Source organism: Anser cygnoides, chromosome Z, assembly GCF_040182565.1.
Source record: "Anser cygnoides isolate HZ-2024a breed goose chromosome Z, Taihu_goose_T2T_genome, whole genome shotgun sequence".
Lineage (NCBI taxonomy): Eukaryota > Metazoa > Chordata > Aves > Anseriformes > Anatidae > Anser > Anser cygnoides.
Window position 1 is genome coordinate 60958476 of NC_089912.1, and position 18967 is coordinate 60977442.

General features: G+C 51.2%; 1 protein-coding gene across 20 annotated transcripts in view; it reads right to left on the bottom strand.

The window, feature by feature from the left end:
* The window catches only part of TCF4 (transcription factor 4), a 211458-nt gene that overhangs the window by 66073 nt on the left and 126418 nt on the right, over window positions 1–18967 (bottom strand). The window contains exon 1 of one of the 20 annotated variants that reach the window (XM_048079798.2): window positions 316–1452. The exons of the other annotated variants lie outside the window; for them this stretch is intronic. Within the exon in view, the coding sequence (XP_047935755.1) occupies window positions 316–351 (36 nt within the window). The 5' untranslated portion in view covers window positions 352–1452. Of the gene's footprint in view, window positions 1–315; window positions 1453–18967 lie in introns of those variants that run through there. 20 annotated transcript variants of the gene reach the window in all.

Sequence of the window (18967 nt, forward strand, 5' to 3'; positions counted from 1 at the left end):
GCGCGCTCCCAGCATTGTGCGCAGCTGCCGCCGCCCGCCCCGCGCAGCCCCGAGCCCCCTCTCTCCCTTCCTTTGCACCCCCCCCCACCCCCCCCGGGGGCAAAAGGGGGCTCCGAGGGGGCCCGGGGGGGGTCAGGGGGGGTCGGAGGCTCACTCGAGCCTGCCAAATCGTGAGCGTCGCGGGAAAGGAGGGCCCCCCTGGGACTCGATCCCAAATGCAACTCAATCATTTGCATACGCCGAAGCAAATGCCATCCGAGCGTGCGGCGCTTCTCCGGGCTCAACTTTAATAATTCAGAGCACCTCTTGCCTTACCCCGCGCCGCGGGAACGGAGCGCACGCAGCATTCATCCCCGACAAAGGCACGGCGGCGGCGAGCTGGCGGCTTGGGCGACGGCAAAGTTTTCCCTCCGACTTCTTTCCGCCCGGCCCCGGGCGTTGTGGTTGCGTGTGCGTGGCCGCGTCGGGAGGGAGGACCGAGCGGAGCTGTATCTAACTCACTTGTTCGGCATTTATTCGGGAGCTCCCCGGAGGTTCGGGTAAACAGTCCTTGAATTATAATCACACATTTCATTCACATTTCATGCTTTGAGGATTTCTTCCTCATTAGAACGGCTCGTTGTCAATCCGACAAGAGCGCGTTTGTAACCTTTAAGCCACCCTCGGCGTGCGGTACAGCGGGCCAAAAATCCCAACCTCCGCAGGTCACCGTGCGGCGAAGAGCTGCACCCAGAGGGGAGAGGAAACGCGCCTCAAACCCCAGGGCTCCTCTCTTGGGAGCAGATGATTCACCAGCCCAAGATTTCTGCTTAACGGCACCGCTTTCCTACAAACGTAGATGGTGATGCTCCGGAGGTGAAAAATAACCGAGCGCTTTGATCGGTCCCTAAAAAAACCCAACGGCCCGCCTAGAAATGAAGGGAGTTCTTCCCTCCCGTGTTTGCAAACTGCAAACCGCGGCGTTCGCTCTCCCCCTAAAAGCTGCGGTTTCACAGCTCCACACAAAGTTATACAACGGGCATTACATTTTAGCGCGGATTTTAGCACCAAATCGGATCGGGTGGACCTTTAAATCATACAGCTTAATCACTTTTCTGCCACTGAGCAATCCTTGAACTCCAGCTGAAGACGCCTGTTCTGACCGGCACGAGGGAATCCTCCACATTTCTCCTGCTGATGCCTGCAGACCATGCACACGGAGAGAGACCAGGGCTCGGAAAAGCAACCCCTGAATGGTGCCCGATGTGTCACGGAAATGGCTGCAGACGATTTCGGTTTGTTTTCTGCAGCCTCGGCGTGGGGAACGGTCCGGCTTCATTTGGATCCTGTCACATTAGTGCTCTCGTTCTTCTGAACGGGAGAATTTCGGTACAAATGTATTGTACACGGCGTGATAAGAAGTTAATGCGGTTTGCAGGGAAGTAAGCCCCTAACTGTAACGGAATTCTCAACACATGACAATAAAAATTAATTACTTTACCATATCCTATTTGCATTCGACACATCCACTGCGATAACTGTAATGCATTTTCCTGCCTTGCTCGGGAACCTGTGATTGTCCCGGATATGTATTTTTTGTCCCTTTTTCAGAAACGGGAACGAATATCGGACATCAAATTCCTACTGCTGGTAGCAGCCAGAGCACTAGCGGAGGTGCACCCACCGCCTCTGGGACCCCAACACCGCGGCCCTGGGTGCTGTTGGGGTCCCTGCCACCCACCTACCCCATGCCCTTGCCCTCCGGCTTTGGGGTCGCGGGCACGTGCTGGGAGATGGCCCCACCGCCCCTACTGGTGTAGCCTGTTGGCCGAGCGAGCCAACTGCTGAAAACACAAGCGGACTTATCTGAGGAGAAGCAGCCTTTTTAAAAAATTACATCTTTTCTGTTGGTGTTTTCACCTCCCAATGCATCTGGAGGCAGCGTACCCACTTCTGGGGTCCTCGCACCGCCCCGCACCGCTGCCAGGTGGTTGGCGTGTTGCACGCGGGCACGCACCTCGAAGCGAAGGGTCACGGCTCAGCATTTACGTTTTTCTTTCAGGGAAAGTACTGTACCCGGAGGGAATGCCACCACAGGGCAGGGGACGTAATAATGCATAAAACTAGAAAATGCCTACAAACTCCCGTGATGCGTTATTTCCTGATTTTCTACATCAGGTGACGTTCTTCCAGTGGCCTCGAGGTCACCGAGAGCAAAACCATCCACATGCTGCTCCTGGCCTAAGCATGTTCCCCGTAGCCAGCAAAGTGGGGACCAACTCAGGACGGGACCAGCTGACACCGCAGGACACCCCACCCAGGCAGGCTGCCCGAAATCCATGAGCAGCGGGAGAAAAGAGGGGGAGCTGCCTAGAAATGCCCAGAGTTTCCTAGCTCCCGTGGTATCACTTCAGTGCGCTGGTATATTCTTTCCTCACTTCTCTCTTGCCAGAGCCCAGCAGCAAATTCCAGAAGAGGGTGAGGAAACCTTGGAGACGCCCAAGGAGGAGAAAAAAGAGCCCCAAGTGCCTGAGCTCCCGCGGGAGGAGGAGGCAGGGCAGGAAGCCGTCCTTTCCCAGCAGGGATACCGCAATGGAGGGCACCCCGTTGGCCCCGGGCGCGCCTCGGGTCTGCACAAAACACCAAAGCAAAGGACACTGAGAGGAGGGGAAGAGTCATGGGCCTGTGGGGACAGCGCCACTGCTGTGACCGAGGCCCTACGACGGCAGCAAAGCAAGGGAAGCGGTCTGCTAGATGACGAGCTTGGCCACAAATTCCGAGGGATAATGGTGAAATCTCAAGTAAGACGACGAAAATAACCAGTATTCCTCTCCGTCTGGGTCACTTGGATAATCTCATCCTTCTTACACAAATCCTTGAGTGTAGTTATTAAAACGGACCCTATGCGCGTGGGAGAGGTGGCTCTGCATCCCCAGATGCGATGGCTGAAGGGGAAGGGAATTTTGCCAAGCTGGGCCTTTTTTGCCCCAGATCAGTGACCAGGACCTCAGTGAAGAGGTCCCACAAAGGCGCTCCAGCTGCTGCCCCACCAGCCTTTCCCAACCAGCTTCTCCCCTGGTTAAGGAAAACAAAACAAAGAAAAGCCGACTGCAGCTCTTCTCCCCAAAGCCAGCTCTGAGCTAAAGGTTTCTTAAAATCACCAGCGGAGCTCGGTGAGGGATGTGCACGGAGCTGACCGGCAGGTACATAACCAAAAACCCAGCGAGCTCCTCGGGATGCTGAATAAACCACAAGCTGCGTGTGCTAGGGGTGTTGTCTGGCCTTGGTTTTGGGGGATCCCAAATCCACCGGAGATTAACCTGCTCAGCACCCAGAGAAGTAATTTCTTGGTGTCTCTTTTGCAGCTACCGCAGCTCGCTCTGGGCATTGACATTCCCCCTCTCTCCCTGGGAGGAGGTTCGTGTTCAGATCCTCGTGTGCCGCAGACAGAAAGCAGCAGAACTGCCTGATTGTACAGATGCTGTATGAATAAATCAGATCCTAAAAGCCGCCGGCTCTGAGAAGCTACTTTAAAACAGCCAAATGTGGATGCGTCTGCGTTAATAGGGCTGCCTACCGATGGCACCCCTAGTCGACCCCACAACGCTACGCCTTGTTTCCAGGCCTGGAGGCCGGGGGGACGCGTGGTCCCAGCACCGAACCGAGCTGCTCCGACCCACCAAGGGGACAGAGGGCTTGGGACTGAGCCGGGAAGCACCTGGGCACACTGCACGGGACTTGTGGTCGCAGTCGTTTCAGTGAGACCGCATTTGCAACCCGATTTCCAGGCAGCAGTGGCCAGCTACAACTTGTAGGTATCGCTGTGGGTGCTGCTACTACCAAACTCTTGCTCCGTACGTTTTTATGTACTTCAAATGTCAGCCGGGCACATCTGCCAGATCCACAGGAGTTCTTACACAAGTTGCGCTTTCGGCGGCACAATCGCACGCACCCAAACGCGAGGTGCAGGGCTGGGCTGGGTGCTGTGGCGGAGGCCTGCAGCCCCACCGCAAGCTGAGACTGCCACAACGAGCCAGGGGACGTCTCGCTAAGCCACGTTTAATCGGCCCAGCGTCAAACTTTTCTTCCTTTTAGCTCAAATGCTCCACGGACGGTACCGACCAGATAGCACATGAAGCCAATAACACCACAAAAGCCCAGGCCAACCGCCTGCGCGTGGGCCTGCTCCGCGCCGCGCGAGGCCACCTGGTTATTCTGCCACTTTCCCTAAAGTGCACCTCATGAAAGAAACCTCCGGCATCGAAGCCTACTTTACAGCTACTCTATTTTGAACAAAACTGTCTATCTAAAATACCCGGTTGCCACTCGGTCTATTTTTGGCTACGCTGCTTGCGAAAAGCCAAGAGAGACACTTAAAACACATGGGCCAGGATTTCTCATCGCGCAGAGGCACCAATGTCAATTTTTACCATTTTATCTCGAGCGTCGGAGCGTTTGGTGAGCTCTTCTGGAAAGCCAGAGCTTCTCCAGTCACCGACTGCAGGGTGATCTCAGACGGCACGTTTTGAAGACTCTGATAGCCGAGGAGGAGAGCTGGGAAATGGGGGCTCTGAGGCATCAAACCCAGGCTTTAAAATCGCATGATTTCGTCTTTTTGTGGGTGGCAGGGCGGCTGACTCGGGATATTTGAACCTTTGAGGTTAGCAACGCTGCGATGGCTTCTCCACAGCCCTCTGGCAACGTAAAGAGGCCTGAAAATGATTGTACGGTGGCAGCGGGGCTTCAAGGCCCAGTCAGAAATAGTGCCGGCACGGGCTGCAGGCCGGAGCCTCCCACTGGCCTCGATTCAGGATTCACCACAGAAATTAACAGGAAAATTGTTTTAAGGATCATTTCCGACCTTTTCTATGTGTCCCTAAGGCACCGGGGGTGAAGAGGTGGGAGGTTTGGATATTTGGGAAGTTTGGTGTCATTTGTCCCAATACGAGATCCAAGATGCCCAGTATCTACCCTACAGTCTGGAACCCCCTGTGGAGGTATTTGGCAAAATAAATCAGCAGTGATGGTTTTTTACATTTCAAAGGGTGCTGAGCAGTTCACTGACAACAAATCTGTTTGGATTGTGAGGGAAGTCTTTGCTGGTGGAGTAAAACACAACCTGTAGCCATCGGTGTTGTAGCTACTGTTGCTATTCCCTCACGGACAGGTTTCCCTAAGTTCTCGGTCAACTGCTCACCATCAGCAGGAGCTGCCAGTACAAACTAAATACGTGTTTTAAGCACAAGGCAATCAAGGCCCTGGTCTTATATTTGGTCTTTAGGAAAATAAAGCATGCTATAACATAACGATTTTCATTAGGAACAATATATATTCCCCCACATGGGTTCAGTGTTTTATAAACGATAAAAGACCTACTTGAACCGGGACTTGGGAGAGGGAATTTATATACGTTATGCTCTTGCACAACTCTTTTTTAAAACAATACAAGAGTTCAGGGCTCGTATACTCGGAGCTATTAGTACTAAATACAACCGAGAGCATTTCCAGAAAGTTCCCTGGCTCCAAAGCGCCGCGGGGCAGGCAGGGCCGTGCCTAGGGCTGGAGATGCCAAAGTCCCTTCCCCAAATCCCCTTCCCATGGGATGGGCACCGGGGCTCTGTGCCTGGTGCTGGCCCCATGGTGCTGATGGAAATGGGATGGCAACTCTCTAGTAAAAGCTGCAGCGTAGGCCAGTAAGGAAAAAAAAAAAAAGAAGTGGAAAGAAAAAAAAACAAACTTGTGGGCACCATGCAAATGGCCACATGGCTAATTTTTATGGACCCAAACTTGGTCTTTTTTTAAAGAGTCACATGCAGCAGTTTGTCTACATAGTAAAACGCTAACAGAGCTGATCAAAGCGTTCAAAAGCGTTTCTCACTAGCCTGCTCTCTGCTAAATGATCTGCAGGACTGAACATAGATGTGGGATCCTGCAAACTCGTATTCTTTCCCACTCTGCCACAAGAATCTGCGGAGGGAGAGAAGCGCTGCTTCTCATTTATTGCACATTGCCATATGGAAGGCTTTTCAGCTGTTACATAGTTAGGCCTCGCAGCCCCTCCATCTAGCAGTTAAATATTATTCTGTCACTATTTCCCTTTGTACAGACGGAGAAGGGAAGCTCGGAGGGGCCAGGGGTTGCAATCCCAGCAGGTCAGCGGCGCGTGGGGCCGCGCCGGTCCTAGGCACTTGTCACCTCGGAGGAGGACGAGCGCTTGCATGGTGGCACCTCGTCACCAAGCCCCTGCTGTCATCCCCACGGAACCCAGTGCCGAGGATTAGGAGCCCGTACAAGGCGTTTGGGGTGAATTTGTGCCTGTACATTTTCTGGAAAAAAAGGGTAACTCTCAGTTTGCCCACCCCCCTCACTGCTGAGCAATCTGGTTTGGTTTTGCTGCTGGCTGCCAGGAGGGGCACGGCAAGCAGAGATAAAATGGTTGGTCCTGAAGACCTCAAAGAAATAGGATGCAGGCAGATTTGAACCCTCTTCTGGGAAAAGACCCAGCGAGGTGGCAAGGGCACGGTGAGTGCTCCGGCTTCAGGTCTGGATCTGGCCAGAGGTGGAGCTCATGACACTGCGAGGCTGCTCAGAAGAAAGCACGGAGGGCCAAGTGCAAGGCTTTCTTTAAGGCTACTGCTCAAAGAAAGAAGGAAAGAATCCAGAATAATGGATATTTAAGGAAAGGATCCAGAATAATGGATATTTAAGGAAAGGATCCTGAATAATGGATATTTAAGGAAAGGATCCTGAATAATGGGTATTTCAGGACCCCGAAGTGTTACTTGGTGATTCCACCCACCAGCCAGAGAGTTTCCTGGTGCCACCGGGAGGACCAGGGCTCGGGATTCCCAAAGGCACACACCAAGCACGGTTCCCTCTGCCTCCCGGACTGCTGCGGCTGGCTTTCTGCTGTGCCGGTGCTCCCACGACCCGAGCAGTACAGAATCCGAGCACCGGCACCGAACCCGCCCTCGGTCTCAGCACCAGCCGGCCGCGCCGGACCGGGCTGTAACCATCGCTAGCATTTTTGGTTCTCACGGTCTTTTTTGTTCTCCCTTTGCATAAAATCGTTTTGTGTCTCTTTTTTTTTTTTTTTCCCAGGAACATAGCCCGGAGGAGGGAAACTGCCGGGTATCCATCTTTTCTTGGAGATCTTCAAACAAAAGATGTTCTGTGCAACATTTAGCGTCAATTTTCCCATTAAACATGAAGAATTCAGCTTTCCGACTGGATGTTAACCCTTCGGATAGCACAGCTGGATTAGATGTGACAGTGGCGTTAAAGGCAGCGGGCTGAGGCGCTCGGGCAGCAGGTGCAAGGGCCGCGCTCCTGGACCTCGGGCGCTGAGCGTGGCTCTTCCACGACCCAACGGCCGTGATGGGGCTCGGCAGTGAAAGTTTGGGCGGCTCGCTAAATGAGGGCACGCTAACGAAGCAGCTCCTAAAATGGCACGGGGGGGGTTGGTGCAAGGTGCGCGCAGGGCAGGGCCTGAGATGGCAGCGCACGCCGCACCCGCTCAGCGCCGGGCTGAGTTTGCCAAGCTTGGCCCGGCCTTACGATATTTCTTTTTGTAGATTTGTCCCCTAATGGTTTTTGAACATGCTTTTGTGGTTTCATACCGAATCACACGGTGCGGGAGAATAATTAGGGGTAAGTCTTAAGCAGTCTGTGTTCTTCTGTGATTAGAGGAGAAGTCTGCGAGGTCTTTGGGCACTCTGTGTTTTATTTTTACCATGTAAAATCCTTCGAGATCCTTTGGGTGTTTGTACCTTTGGTTTCACTGGGCTTTTCACAGCGAATATCGTGCTAAAATCTATCTCGCAAACTGGCTAGTTGGACTAGAGATGCCAGGATGCTGGGTCTTGTGAAACAAAGTACGGGATTTTGTGAGCACGCGGGGTCGTGCAGAGGTTCTGCTGGGTATTTTACATCAAATGTGCAGGTTGTTTATTTATACCTAAAATGCACGCACTTAAAACACGCAGCAAGCCAACTGCAGACACACACGTATTACAGAGCGAATCTCTCGCTGCAATGACACGCGCACTTTCCCCGCGAACTTTTCTTTTCAGCAATCCTAATTAATACTCAAAAGCGCGTTCTCAGCGGTGAGGATCCAGATGCCGTACTAAAAGATGTATCCTCACCCCACAGCCCTTCCGAGGAGCCTCTGCCATCCTGCGCTGCGCCAGCACGGTGCAGAGCCAGAGCCAGAGCCTGGCCCGAAGGGGTTACAGCCTGGGCAAACAAAGACAGCCAAAAAGAAGAAGGGAGCTGAGGCACGGAGAGGTGAAGGGGATCGCCAGCAAACCCTGCATCAAGGAGCCTGGGGAGCAAGATCCAACTTCCCCGGTTCTGTTTCCTAACACTGTGCCATATTCCCATCGACTGCTCAAATTCACACTTAAATGCCTAACACATGCTAGTGCCAACTTCTATAACAAAATATGGTTATTTGGAGGGCCTATAAAACTGCTGCTGCTTGAGAAGTGGGTAACGCGTAGCCAAACGAAGAAGAAAATCAATTGCTTGCTGATAAATACTGTGTAGCCAACTCTTGGGATTTTAGCAGGAGCCCTGCACTATTTCCTGGGTTTTGGTTTGCTTCCTTTTTTGTTTTTCCCCGAAAGCCTCATTCCAAAAATTCTGTAATTAGATAAAAATTTGGACTTCATTAAAAATTTTCGTTTCAGGCCCTTGTAGCTGTGGGCAAAACCTGAAGGTGTGATCTGAGCAGAGCTACAAGTTCAGGAGGAAAAAAAAGAGAAGCAAACACAAACCCATTACGTTTACAAATGTCTGCCAAATTCGGCGTGCCAGGGAGCCAGGTCAGGATTTTTGACACGCATCTGGAGGTCGGCAACCATGCCCTGGTCCTTTCCAAGCCTGGCGGAACCGAAACCCCCCGCACAAGCCCTCTGCGCCCCAGAGCCCCGGCTCGGTGGCACAGACCTGGCGGGGGCGAAGCTGTCCCCGAGCAGCCCCCAGCCGCTGGAGCAGGAGGGGTGGCAGCCACCAGCAGGGCTCTTCCCTGCCCACCCGCTCCGGGATTTTGGGCAGGGCTCAGCAGTGCTTTAGGGACCGCTGCGGTAGGCATTATTTTTGCTCTTGGAACGCCCTTGATTATTTACTGCAGTAGCCCCAGCAGAGGAGCCTTCAGCCATGAATTAAGCGCAGCTCGTTTCTTCAGCCCGAAGAATAAACCGCAAAATGCACCTCGCGTTTGAAACTCTTCCTCCAGATATCACCCGCTAGGAAAACCCGAGGTGCTGCCTAACGTTGGGGGCAAAACAATTCGGGAACAGTCTCTCCAGTAACACAAGTTGTACTAGAAATCCAGGCACTGCAGCCCAGAGATTGGCAACGAAGTGGTTAACAGACATATGCTGTATAATTAGGAGATGCATTAATGATTATGAATAGTAAATGACTTGGTGCAAGGAAAAAATCTAGTCAAAAGGGACATGCACCTATCTTACATGTTTATTAGAAACTGTATATAACTAGAGAATTCTGCTATTAAGAATCCTGCATTATTGGTGTAAATACTTCCAAGGGTACATCAAATTGTAATCTTTCATACGACATCCATCAAACCAGGCTGGAGATTTTGACAAACATTAAACACAGTAAGGAGGCAATTATGTATGCATGATTTAATCTGCAACTAATTAATATGCAAATTTATTCATATGTTAGTTACTAAATTAAAAATGCAAAGAAGCCCTTATGGTGATTCTCAAAATTTTGCACAAACAGAACATTTAAAATATAAGAAAAAATGAAGTTTTTTGGAAACCTGCGGCATACTTTAAATCTTTGGAAACCTGTTGCACCGAGATGGTTCAAAAATATTTACTTAAATACCGGAGGAAGATAAAAGGTGTGTTAATTTTGTGCTCGAACGTGGTGGCACAAAGGTTAAGCAGGAATCTCGGCAAGTCGGAGGAGATGTGCACTAATTATCAAACAAACTGTATTCCAGACCCAACTCCCACAGCCTGCAAAAAAATAAAAAAATAAAATTCAGGCTCGGCACAACCCGGTCATCTCCCTGGCGTTTTGCTCCGTCGGTGGACGGCTGGGTGCTGGGCACAAATCCACCCGGACGCGGGCTGGGAGCACGGCACCTGCAGCCCGTGCTTCCGACAGTCACCGACACAAAAACCCCCGCTCCTTGTTCACCTGGGTAGGCTTTTCTGTTTCAGAAATGCCTTGGAAAGATTGCAAATAAAGGGTGCGAGGGAACTAATTGGGTGAAGGCGGGCAGAAACTGCCTTTAATTCTTTTCCAGATGCATCTTCAAAGCAAAACAAGGAGGCAAACAAGATGCAGGCATTTCAAATAGCTCCTAGAGCACTGCTGCAGCTATGATTTGGGAAAGCTTCTACCCCCAGTAGGTAAGCGAAGAACAACAACTAGGTGCGTTATTCGAACACGCTCTGCGTTTTTAAGCTGGATGTAGAGGCACACGTTTAACGTGCCAGAATTTCCTTTCACTCGCGTTCCCAGGGAGAGCCCGATGCTTTGGGCACGGCTCCGAGATGAAGCCGGGGCAGAAACCTGCACACCAGAGGCGCAGGTCGCGCACACAGGCTGGCCCCTAAGTGCTTCCAGGTGCCCTCCTGGGCCACTGAACTCGCCCTGTGGCCTCTGTTAGCCCTGCTCAAAAGCCAGAGGTCGGCTGCCAGCCCCGGCCCCGCGAGCTCTCCCTGCTGGCAGGCTCCAGAGCTGCCAGAGGCCACCCCTTCCCGAAAGAAGGGGGAAAACCACGAGGCTGGAGTGGGAAACTGCAGCAAAAACGCTCGGAAAATACAACCAGACTCGGCTGCACGTGTTTAAATCGACTTCGTCGCTCCTTCATAGGTGCCTCTTGATTTTTGTTTAGGCCAGAACTGAATGTAAGGCTTTTAAAAGCTTAAACGTACACATTTATGCATTCATTACACAGTGTTAAATCTAATTTGTTCTTTTTACTGTCACAGGAAGCACATGTTTAAAGCAATCTGTTTCCTCATATGAATGCTTTCCTGTCTGTTTGAAAAAAATTGCAACACACTTTACCCCAAGTAACCAAGAGGTGATCATAAATATCCCTAAATAGCATTAAACAGATATGAAAGACATTAACACTTCCAGAATGCCAAAGTAGTATTAAAAAAAATTCTAACAGATGCTCCTAGGTCAAAAAGTGAAATGTGTGTTTCCTGAAAAAACACTCTCATCAGAATCATAAATGAACTGTGAGTGGAGAAATGAGGTGTTGCAGAGCAAACGAGAGGATCCTTTTGGTTAAGGACTCCAGCACACTGGTGCCAAAGTGTGGTTGCAATAAAAGAGCCAAAATGAAATGGAAGCGAGCTGCAAACCGACATCCTCTGCGCTCCACCAGGTGGCAATGGCGCTGGCCGGGGCCGGGGCCGGGGCAGGGGCCGGGGCAGGAGCGCGGTGGCCGCGGCCGGGGAGCGGTGGCGGTGTGGTTGGCCTCCGACCAAGCCGCTGGACTTCTCCTCGTCACTTTGCGGCCTGCATTTGGCAGGGCGAAGATGCTCTCATCTGGCAACGGGCTCAAATCATGTGTAATACGCAAACGCGGCCTAAAATACCAACGTTACCTAAGGCCTGCTTGCCGCGGGGCGGATGGGTGCCGCTCTCTGGCTGCGGCGCTGGGCGAGGCTTTGATGCGTGAGCGCCACGCACCCAACGGGCCTTTGTGGGCACCTGAAGTGTGCAAGTCTTCTGTATTTGCCAGAAAAAAACCGCAAAAATGGGTGCCTTGAAGCCTTTGACTGTTTATAGCATGGGGAGGATGGCCTTGCGTGGATGCTGCCTCTGAGACACCTCCCACCGCATGTCCAGCATGCGGAGGCGTCCTGTCCGTGCCCTGTCCGTGTCCTGTCTGCGTCCCCCCTGTGTCCTATCCGTGTTCGGGTGGGCTCAGGGATCTCCAGACCCCACGGGCAGCTCTGCCTCCACGGCACGGACAGAGGCACCAAAGCCGTGACATGCACTAAATGCGACACGCGGCGCCAGCAGGTGGGCGCGTGGGATCACCGCAGCGTGGCCGCAGGGAGCTCTGCGAGGACTCAGAAAAAGGCCGTTTGGGGGCACTGCCGTTTTTGTCCGGCTGAAGCGGCTGGGCACAGCTCGACAGGGCAGGGACACCCGTCCTGCTCCTCCGGGAGGAGGCCCACGGGGCCCGAGGATGAGAAAGCCGAAGGCAGCGTCGGGCACGGCCCCAGCGTCCCCTCCGCGGTGTCCCCTCGGCTCGGGTGCCGACATCGAGCGCGTGTTTGGCCTGTCGAAATGCGCTGACGGCCATTCAAAATAAAATAACAATAAAAAAACAACCAGCCATTGTAGGCCGCCTAGGTTTTGTGCCAAGAAACTGTCAGGGGAGCTTTGCTATGCATTTAACAACGTTAATAGTTATTGGAGCTCTCTATGCCATTTTTTTTTTTCTGTTTTCGCTATGCTGATTTTTTTTGCACGTTTACTGCTTCAGCGTAAAGGCAAAAAATACTCCGGAGCAAAAAATAAATGTTCCTTTGATAAAATACACAGACTCGGTTAACAAATGCCCGCGAGTCAAAGTGCAAACGTATCAATCCTGACAGATTATCTCAAAGTTCCCTAGATAACTCCACCACCGCCATGCTCTCCCCTCCGCACGCTGCATCACCCTGACCCCGCGCCCAATCAGTTCTAAAATGGAAGAAAAACTTAAAGCAGATCAAATAAACAACCCCCCCCCAGCCCAGGAAGCCGCCCTTCCCTAAAACCGACTTGGAAAGGCCTGCTACGAGATAGGGTTTAAATGCTTTTTTCTTAAATGCTGGACTGTGCTAATCAGAGATCTGAAGCCACTGCAGTGCTTGTAACGAACACCATCTAGAGATAATATTTAAAGAAAAGCTGCAAAATCAAATCGCTGCATAGAGATATTTTTTTTTTCATCTCTGAATGCCTTTTACTAACAATTAGCCTTGAATTCAAACAGAAAAAAAATTAAGTGCTGAGTTTTACACTTGTGAAACTCGGCTTAATTTCCAACTGAAAAAAAAAAAAAAAGAGTTACAAATTACATAGCTGTATAAAGGAGGAAAATAGAAGGCCGGGCAATTTTAATTGTGAAATTACAAATGTGTGCGAAGTTCAGAGCGGGGTGAATGGTGGCAGGCTCCAGCACACACATTGGGTTTCCTCCCCAGAACGGAGCCCAGCGCCCCGCGAGCCGGCCCCGCTCCAGGCGCCCCGAAAATCCCCCCTGCACCAAGAGGAGTAAATGCTGCTACGCAGAAGCGGCAATTTGCAAAGAGCTGCCGTAAAAACAGTGCTATCTACCGTGTCTCGTTTTGCCCTTTCTGGAGGCACACAGAAATCATCTGGATGTGTCGGCCAAAATGCTGTGTCCATGAAGGAAAATTGCCTTCTGCACTACCTCCAGTACTCTGAAGAGGGAGTCTATGCTCAAGCTAAACAAAAAACCCCACTAATCCCACACCTCTGTTACCAGCTGGCCAGCGCTATTCAGTATGGGATTTTTTATAATTTTTTTTTTTTGAGTCCAGGATAGTTCAACATTTAGAAGTGTGTGAATCGTGCAATAAAAGTTTTGCCTTTAAATACAACGTAATGCCGAGGCCTAAGAAAAATACCCCGATCACACAATTCTTCCCGGATCGCTTTCTCATGTTTAAGATATCCTGTGCGATTTTACCAGAAACTAAAAACTAAGCAATTTTTATCTGCATCTCACTGCGTTTTAATCTATTTAAAAACACCACCATCACAGCATTTTGTCTGCAAAATGTCGTCTTAGTCCTCCGGGGTCAGCGAGCAATTTCAGGTACAGTTTGCAAGAGAAGCTCTTTTAACCCACCCCCTGACTGCTCGACAGTAGGGTTCAGTAATTTTCTTGGTTTGACTTCATTGTGCTACGTGCTAAAGATGCATTTCCCGATTTTATTTTTTTTTTAAAGCAAAAAGCAGAGCTTGGCCGTAACTGGAAGATAGCTTGGTGGAGCTTAACACAGTGATATTTCTCATATGGACAAAGCCCGGCCCGTAGGGTGGTACGATTTACGTGGCCGGACAGCGGTGGGAAGGAACAACAGCCAGGGAAGGGACAGCAGGCAGGGAAGGGACAGCAGGCAGGGAAGGGACAGCAGCCAGGGAAGGGACAGCAGCCAGGCCATGGCCCCAGAAGCCAGGGGACAGAGGGATCCCCTCAGCCCCAAGAGAAGGGCGGCCGCGGCCCGGCCGGGATGGATCAGCCAGGGGAAGGGGCAGGCTGCTTCTCACACAGGCCGCTCCTCACCTCCGTGGGCTCCCAGCCACCAGAAGTGGCTGAATTACGCTGAAATATTTTCACGAAAGTGCCCGGATTGGCTCCTGTTACCTCCTCAGGCCGTCTCCTGCCCCTCTCGGCTCCTGTTACCTCCTCAGGCCGTCTCCTGCCCCTCTCCCTGAGCTGTCAGCCCGCTCCCAATGAGTCCCCCCAAATCTCCACAGATTCCTACTTCAGGAAGGCCAGCTCCATCCGTGGAGGCCTGGCCGCAGCTGGAAGACCTTAACATGTCTCCTGGGAAGCTCTGCGGCACCCGGGGCTGAGGCAGGGCCCCAGAGGTGCTGGCAGCGGGGACGGTGCTGGCATCCCACAGCCGGGCCCACCTTCTGGTAAGGCAGGTGGCGGCCAGAGACGCGGGGACAGCCAGGGACGCCGTGTTTGTTTTGGAAAAGTCCCCCGTTAAGTCGGATGCTCGAAGGGAAATTCTTAAGGTTGTGTTTTTTCGCTTGAGGTAGGAAGCCTGCAAAAAGTCCGCACAAAAAGCACAAAGGGTGCTTCCTCACCTCCCAGCTACTCCAAGGCTTCTCCTGTGGAAACCAGAATAAAGCCGTGGAAAAGCTCCAGGTGGCATCCCAGTAGTGTTTCTCTTTCCTTGCTTTTTGGAACAAAGCAGGTGTTTCCTTAGGACGTACAACTGAGTCATGCACTTCCTTATCTGTCTGGTTAGCAAGGTCAAAGCCGGTACGCTTCTAAACACGCAGCACAGCAAGTGCAACGAGATGGCTCCTGCCCAGGGGGGGACACCTCGAGTTAAGATGGAAGAGAGGCTGCTGCCATTACAAGAGAGGCTGGGGAGATTTTACCTGCTGGTTCTTCAACAAAAACGGTTGTTCAGTTCCTCTTTTCTCCTTTAACGCACCAGAGATGACATTCAGCTTGTCCCACCCTTTATTCTGGCTGTGGTGTCTGATGACTCCCCCATCACCTGCCTTCAGGACAATGCCAGCCCAGCTCAGCCATAACTTCCCTGTCCTCTCCATTTTGCAACCCTTTGCATTTTGCTCCAGGGGCAGAGCAGCGCACGGGGTTTCACTTCGGGCTGCAGCTCCCAGGCCTGCTGCAAAGATCGAACAACCGCAGCCACCGACTCCTCCCGCGGAGCTCAGGGAAGAGAGCCCCCGGTGTGCTTGTAAGGGAAAAGAGCGTCCAAGGAGAAGGAAAATTGGAAGTGAATGTGTTGTGCCATAAGGACTGTTTGCACTCCTTGCTAGATGACAATTGGGCCAAAGGAAAGAGGGCTGGCGATGGAGGAAACACACAAGCTTTAACCAGCCGTGCCCCTGGGAAGCCTGGCCCCAAAGAAGAGCACCTCAGGCCGCAGAAAGCTTCGTTCCCAGGCTGCCCGCCTGCCTCCACCCTGCAGGGCTCGAGGGCACTGTCACAGCCTGCGCCCCCCTGAGCTGCTCCAGCCCCCGCGGCCCCTTGGTGCGGCAGAAGGCAGCCACGCGCCGCCCCACAGCCATCCTGCTCGGGATTCGATGCTCGGTGCCCCTTCAGCTCCGAGCAAAGCCGCCGAGCACTCGCACCATGCCCGCAGATGACTGCCGTCCCAGCACCAGAAGCTCTCCGTGAAGGCTTAACTTCTGAGTTATCTTTATCTATCGGAGTTATCTCCGCCGGAGCTCTTCAGCCTGTGACCCAGCCTGGACCCTGCCTCTTGCAGCCAGGACGTCTGTGAGAAGTACCAAGGTGCTCTCCAGCACAAACGCCAAGATTGCTGTAACACAAATACCCATTTCAGACGGACGGTTCCCGGTGGACTCGCTCTAGAGCTGAACTGGAAAATTATTTTCACTCCACAGCTGAAATTAAACCGCTCAGCCTGTGAAAGGCCGGCCGTCGGTGCCTCGCGCTGCCTGTGCACCTTCCCTGCAGTGGCCAGCAGGAGCTGCTGGACCGAGGACTGAAGCAGGGCTTTGGTTTGTGCCCGTCACAGGGCCACGCAGACAGCTCCCACCCGGTCCCTGGTGGCTCTGGGGGCCAGCTGGTCCAGGGCAGCTTGCTCACGCCCGGCTCTCACTGGTCAAGGTAAGAAAATGCCAGAGCACTTTGCAAACACTTACTGTGAAAGGTCACGTGTGATTAAACCAGCAGCAGCCAAAAGGGGGTGAAGGCGTCGGGTTAACGGTTAAAACAACAGCAAAACCTTTGAATGAAGTTTAAGGGGAGAAGATAATCGTACAGAAGAGCAATTCTGATTGCACAATGGCGATGGCAGCAGCTGACACCGTTCAGAACATTTTACCAAATGGTCGCACAGCTCGTCACGAAGGAGCTGCTATAGCTGCTCCGTAAAGTTAGCTCCTGCCCGCCGGTCTGCGCCTCAGCGTTCACGTGCCCTCAAGCTCCTTGCTGCATAAACACACGGGCCAAACCTCGTCTCTTCCTAGGAATACAAGTATTATTGTTGCACCTACCAGCCTGGGTATGGAGACACCACCATGCCAGAGCTCTGCAAGCCACGCGGGTACTCAACAAGGAAATCAAATTTAACCGTCAACGGTCATTTTTGCCTATATAGCCGTGCGTGTATAGCCTATATAGCCAGGGGGCTCAACCCCAAATGCCCCAAGCTCGCCGCCCTCTTTGGGTCCCAATTTTGGGAACTGGAAGGGGCGGCGTGGGGACAACCACCCGCACCCACCCCACGTGGCCGACGGCATCGGCTTCGTGACACCCGGCGTGGCTCCGATCCGAGTAGTTTTTAAATGCTGATTAGCTCCCTAGTTTAATTTACTTTGTTTGCAAAACTCATAGCCATTTCTTATCGTAAAGGGGAGCTGATACAACGTATTTATTACCATTTATCATTGAAATTTTTATAAGACTACTTATGAATTAATCAACAATAACTGCTTTCTCCAACGCTGCTGCATTAATCTCCATATCCACTGCATAAATCACACAGAGAACAAGTTAATATACATATTTTAAGAGAAATACGGCAATATTTCCACCCTATCAACTAAGTGTATTATCATCTAGTTAGTCAATTTATAAACGCATATACTTTATCCAGCCTCATAAATCCTGGCAGTTCAGCGTGACACGAGCTATCAGCAAAACACAACCTGACCTTTTATCAGATACTCCTGCTGTTTGAGACACCTAGGCGTGCATTGCTTCACGGGAAACGGATGATTCATGATGTAACAGAGACGACCAGGCTCAAACACGCATCTGTACGGTCATGTAGGAAAAGCTGGATTGCTTTCAGAACCAAACCATTCCCATATTCACGTTATTGGACTTGTAGATTAATTTCCTTACTCTTGGAAGACACACCTATGGGCGATTAAAATATTGGGGCGTGCCTTTCTGCTCTTTTATTTCCTCATACATTGTACATCTCCTTAAAATCGCTTCAGATATTTAAAGCGCATGTTCTACTTGGAGATAATTGACTGAAAAATAAAAATACTGTTAAAATAGTTAAGGAGTATTGAGCTGTGGAAGTATTTCCGTTCTGTACAACAACAGCATTCAGACAAAATTAAAGGAAGCACACATTTGAGACTAATCTGTGACAGACACAAATTGCATTTCATTCTTTTGAAGCAAGAAGCAATCCATAAAAAAACTTTTGCGGCAGTTTCAAATCCCCGAATGCTGACATTTCCTACATCAGTGTCATCACTCTTACAGCAAGAGCAGATAGCGGGTACCGTTCTACCGAATGTATCTTTTAGAACGCGGACGCAGAAATATTCACGTAAATGTCCTGAGATGGTCACCTCTCCGCTGAGAAACATCGTAAAGCATAAAATAAATGTGTACGTTTGTCCCTGACGATGCCCGAAGGAAAAAGCAGCGGTCCGGCACGCGGTTACGGAGCCAGCACAAAGGACTGCACAACTCAGCCCTCGACGGGGGCAGGCAGCCAGGGCGCCGCATGTTTAAGTGGTCACAGAGCTCCCCTGCGCCGCCAGGGCTCCGTGGGATGCTCGGCGCCACGGGCTGGCCTCGAGCCGCAGAGAGCTGCGGGGGACAGAGCACGCGAGGCTGGCAGGGAAGGCAGGGAAAGCTAAAGTTTCGTCGAAATGAAATCCACCTCTAACTTCAAGCGCAACGGTGCCCGTAAAGGCCTTTGGGGGGGGATATGAGCTGTTGCTGTAAAGGGCTCCAATAAAAACCCAAACCAAAAAACACACCGTGAAAGACATTTAAAATACGCACGTGGGAACCTATTTTTAATTAAAACAAACTAGTATTACTACTCTACCGGAAACTTTCACTTGAGAATTTCCATATTTCAACAACGATAAATAGATTTACGCTTGTATTGTTCGCTGTGATAAAGCTTACAATAATCAATTATTAAATTGCAATTAAATTAGGATTTTCGTATGTATTTTTCTCTTTTAGACTGCAATCTTTTCATTTATAAAGTGACCGGTGATGAAACTACTGCTTAGCACATTCACTGCGGTAACTGAAGCTTTAAAAGTATGCTGCTTTGCAAACTGCAAATTTAGTTGGATTTACGGCAAAAACAGAAAACCCATCTGAGATTAATATGTCAATTTGTTATATATTCTGCAGGATTGATTGCCACTCGGCTCCTCCTAATAACCAGATTTATAGGTAAAACAACTACAGTTAGCAAGTATGAAAAGGACGCTCTCCCCTCATTAGTGT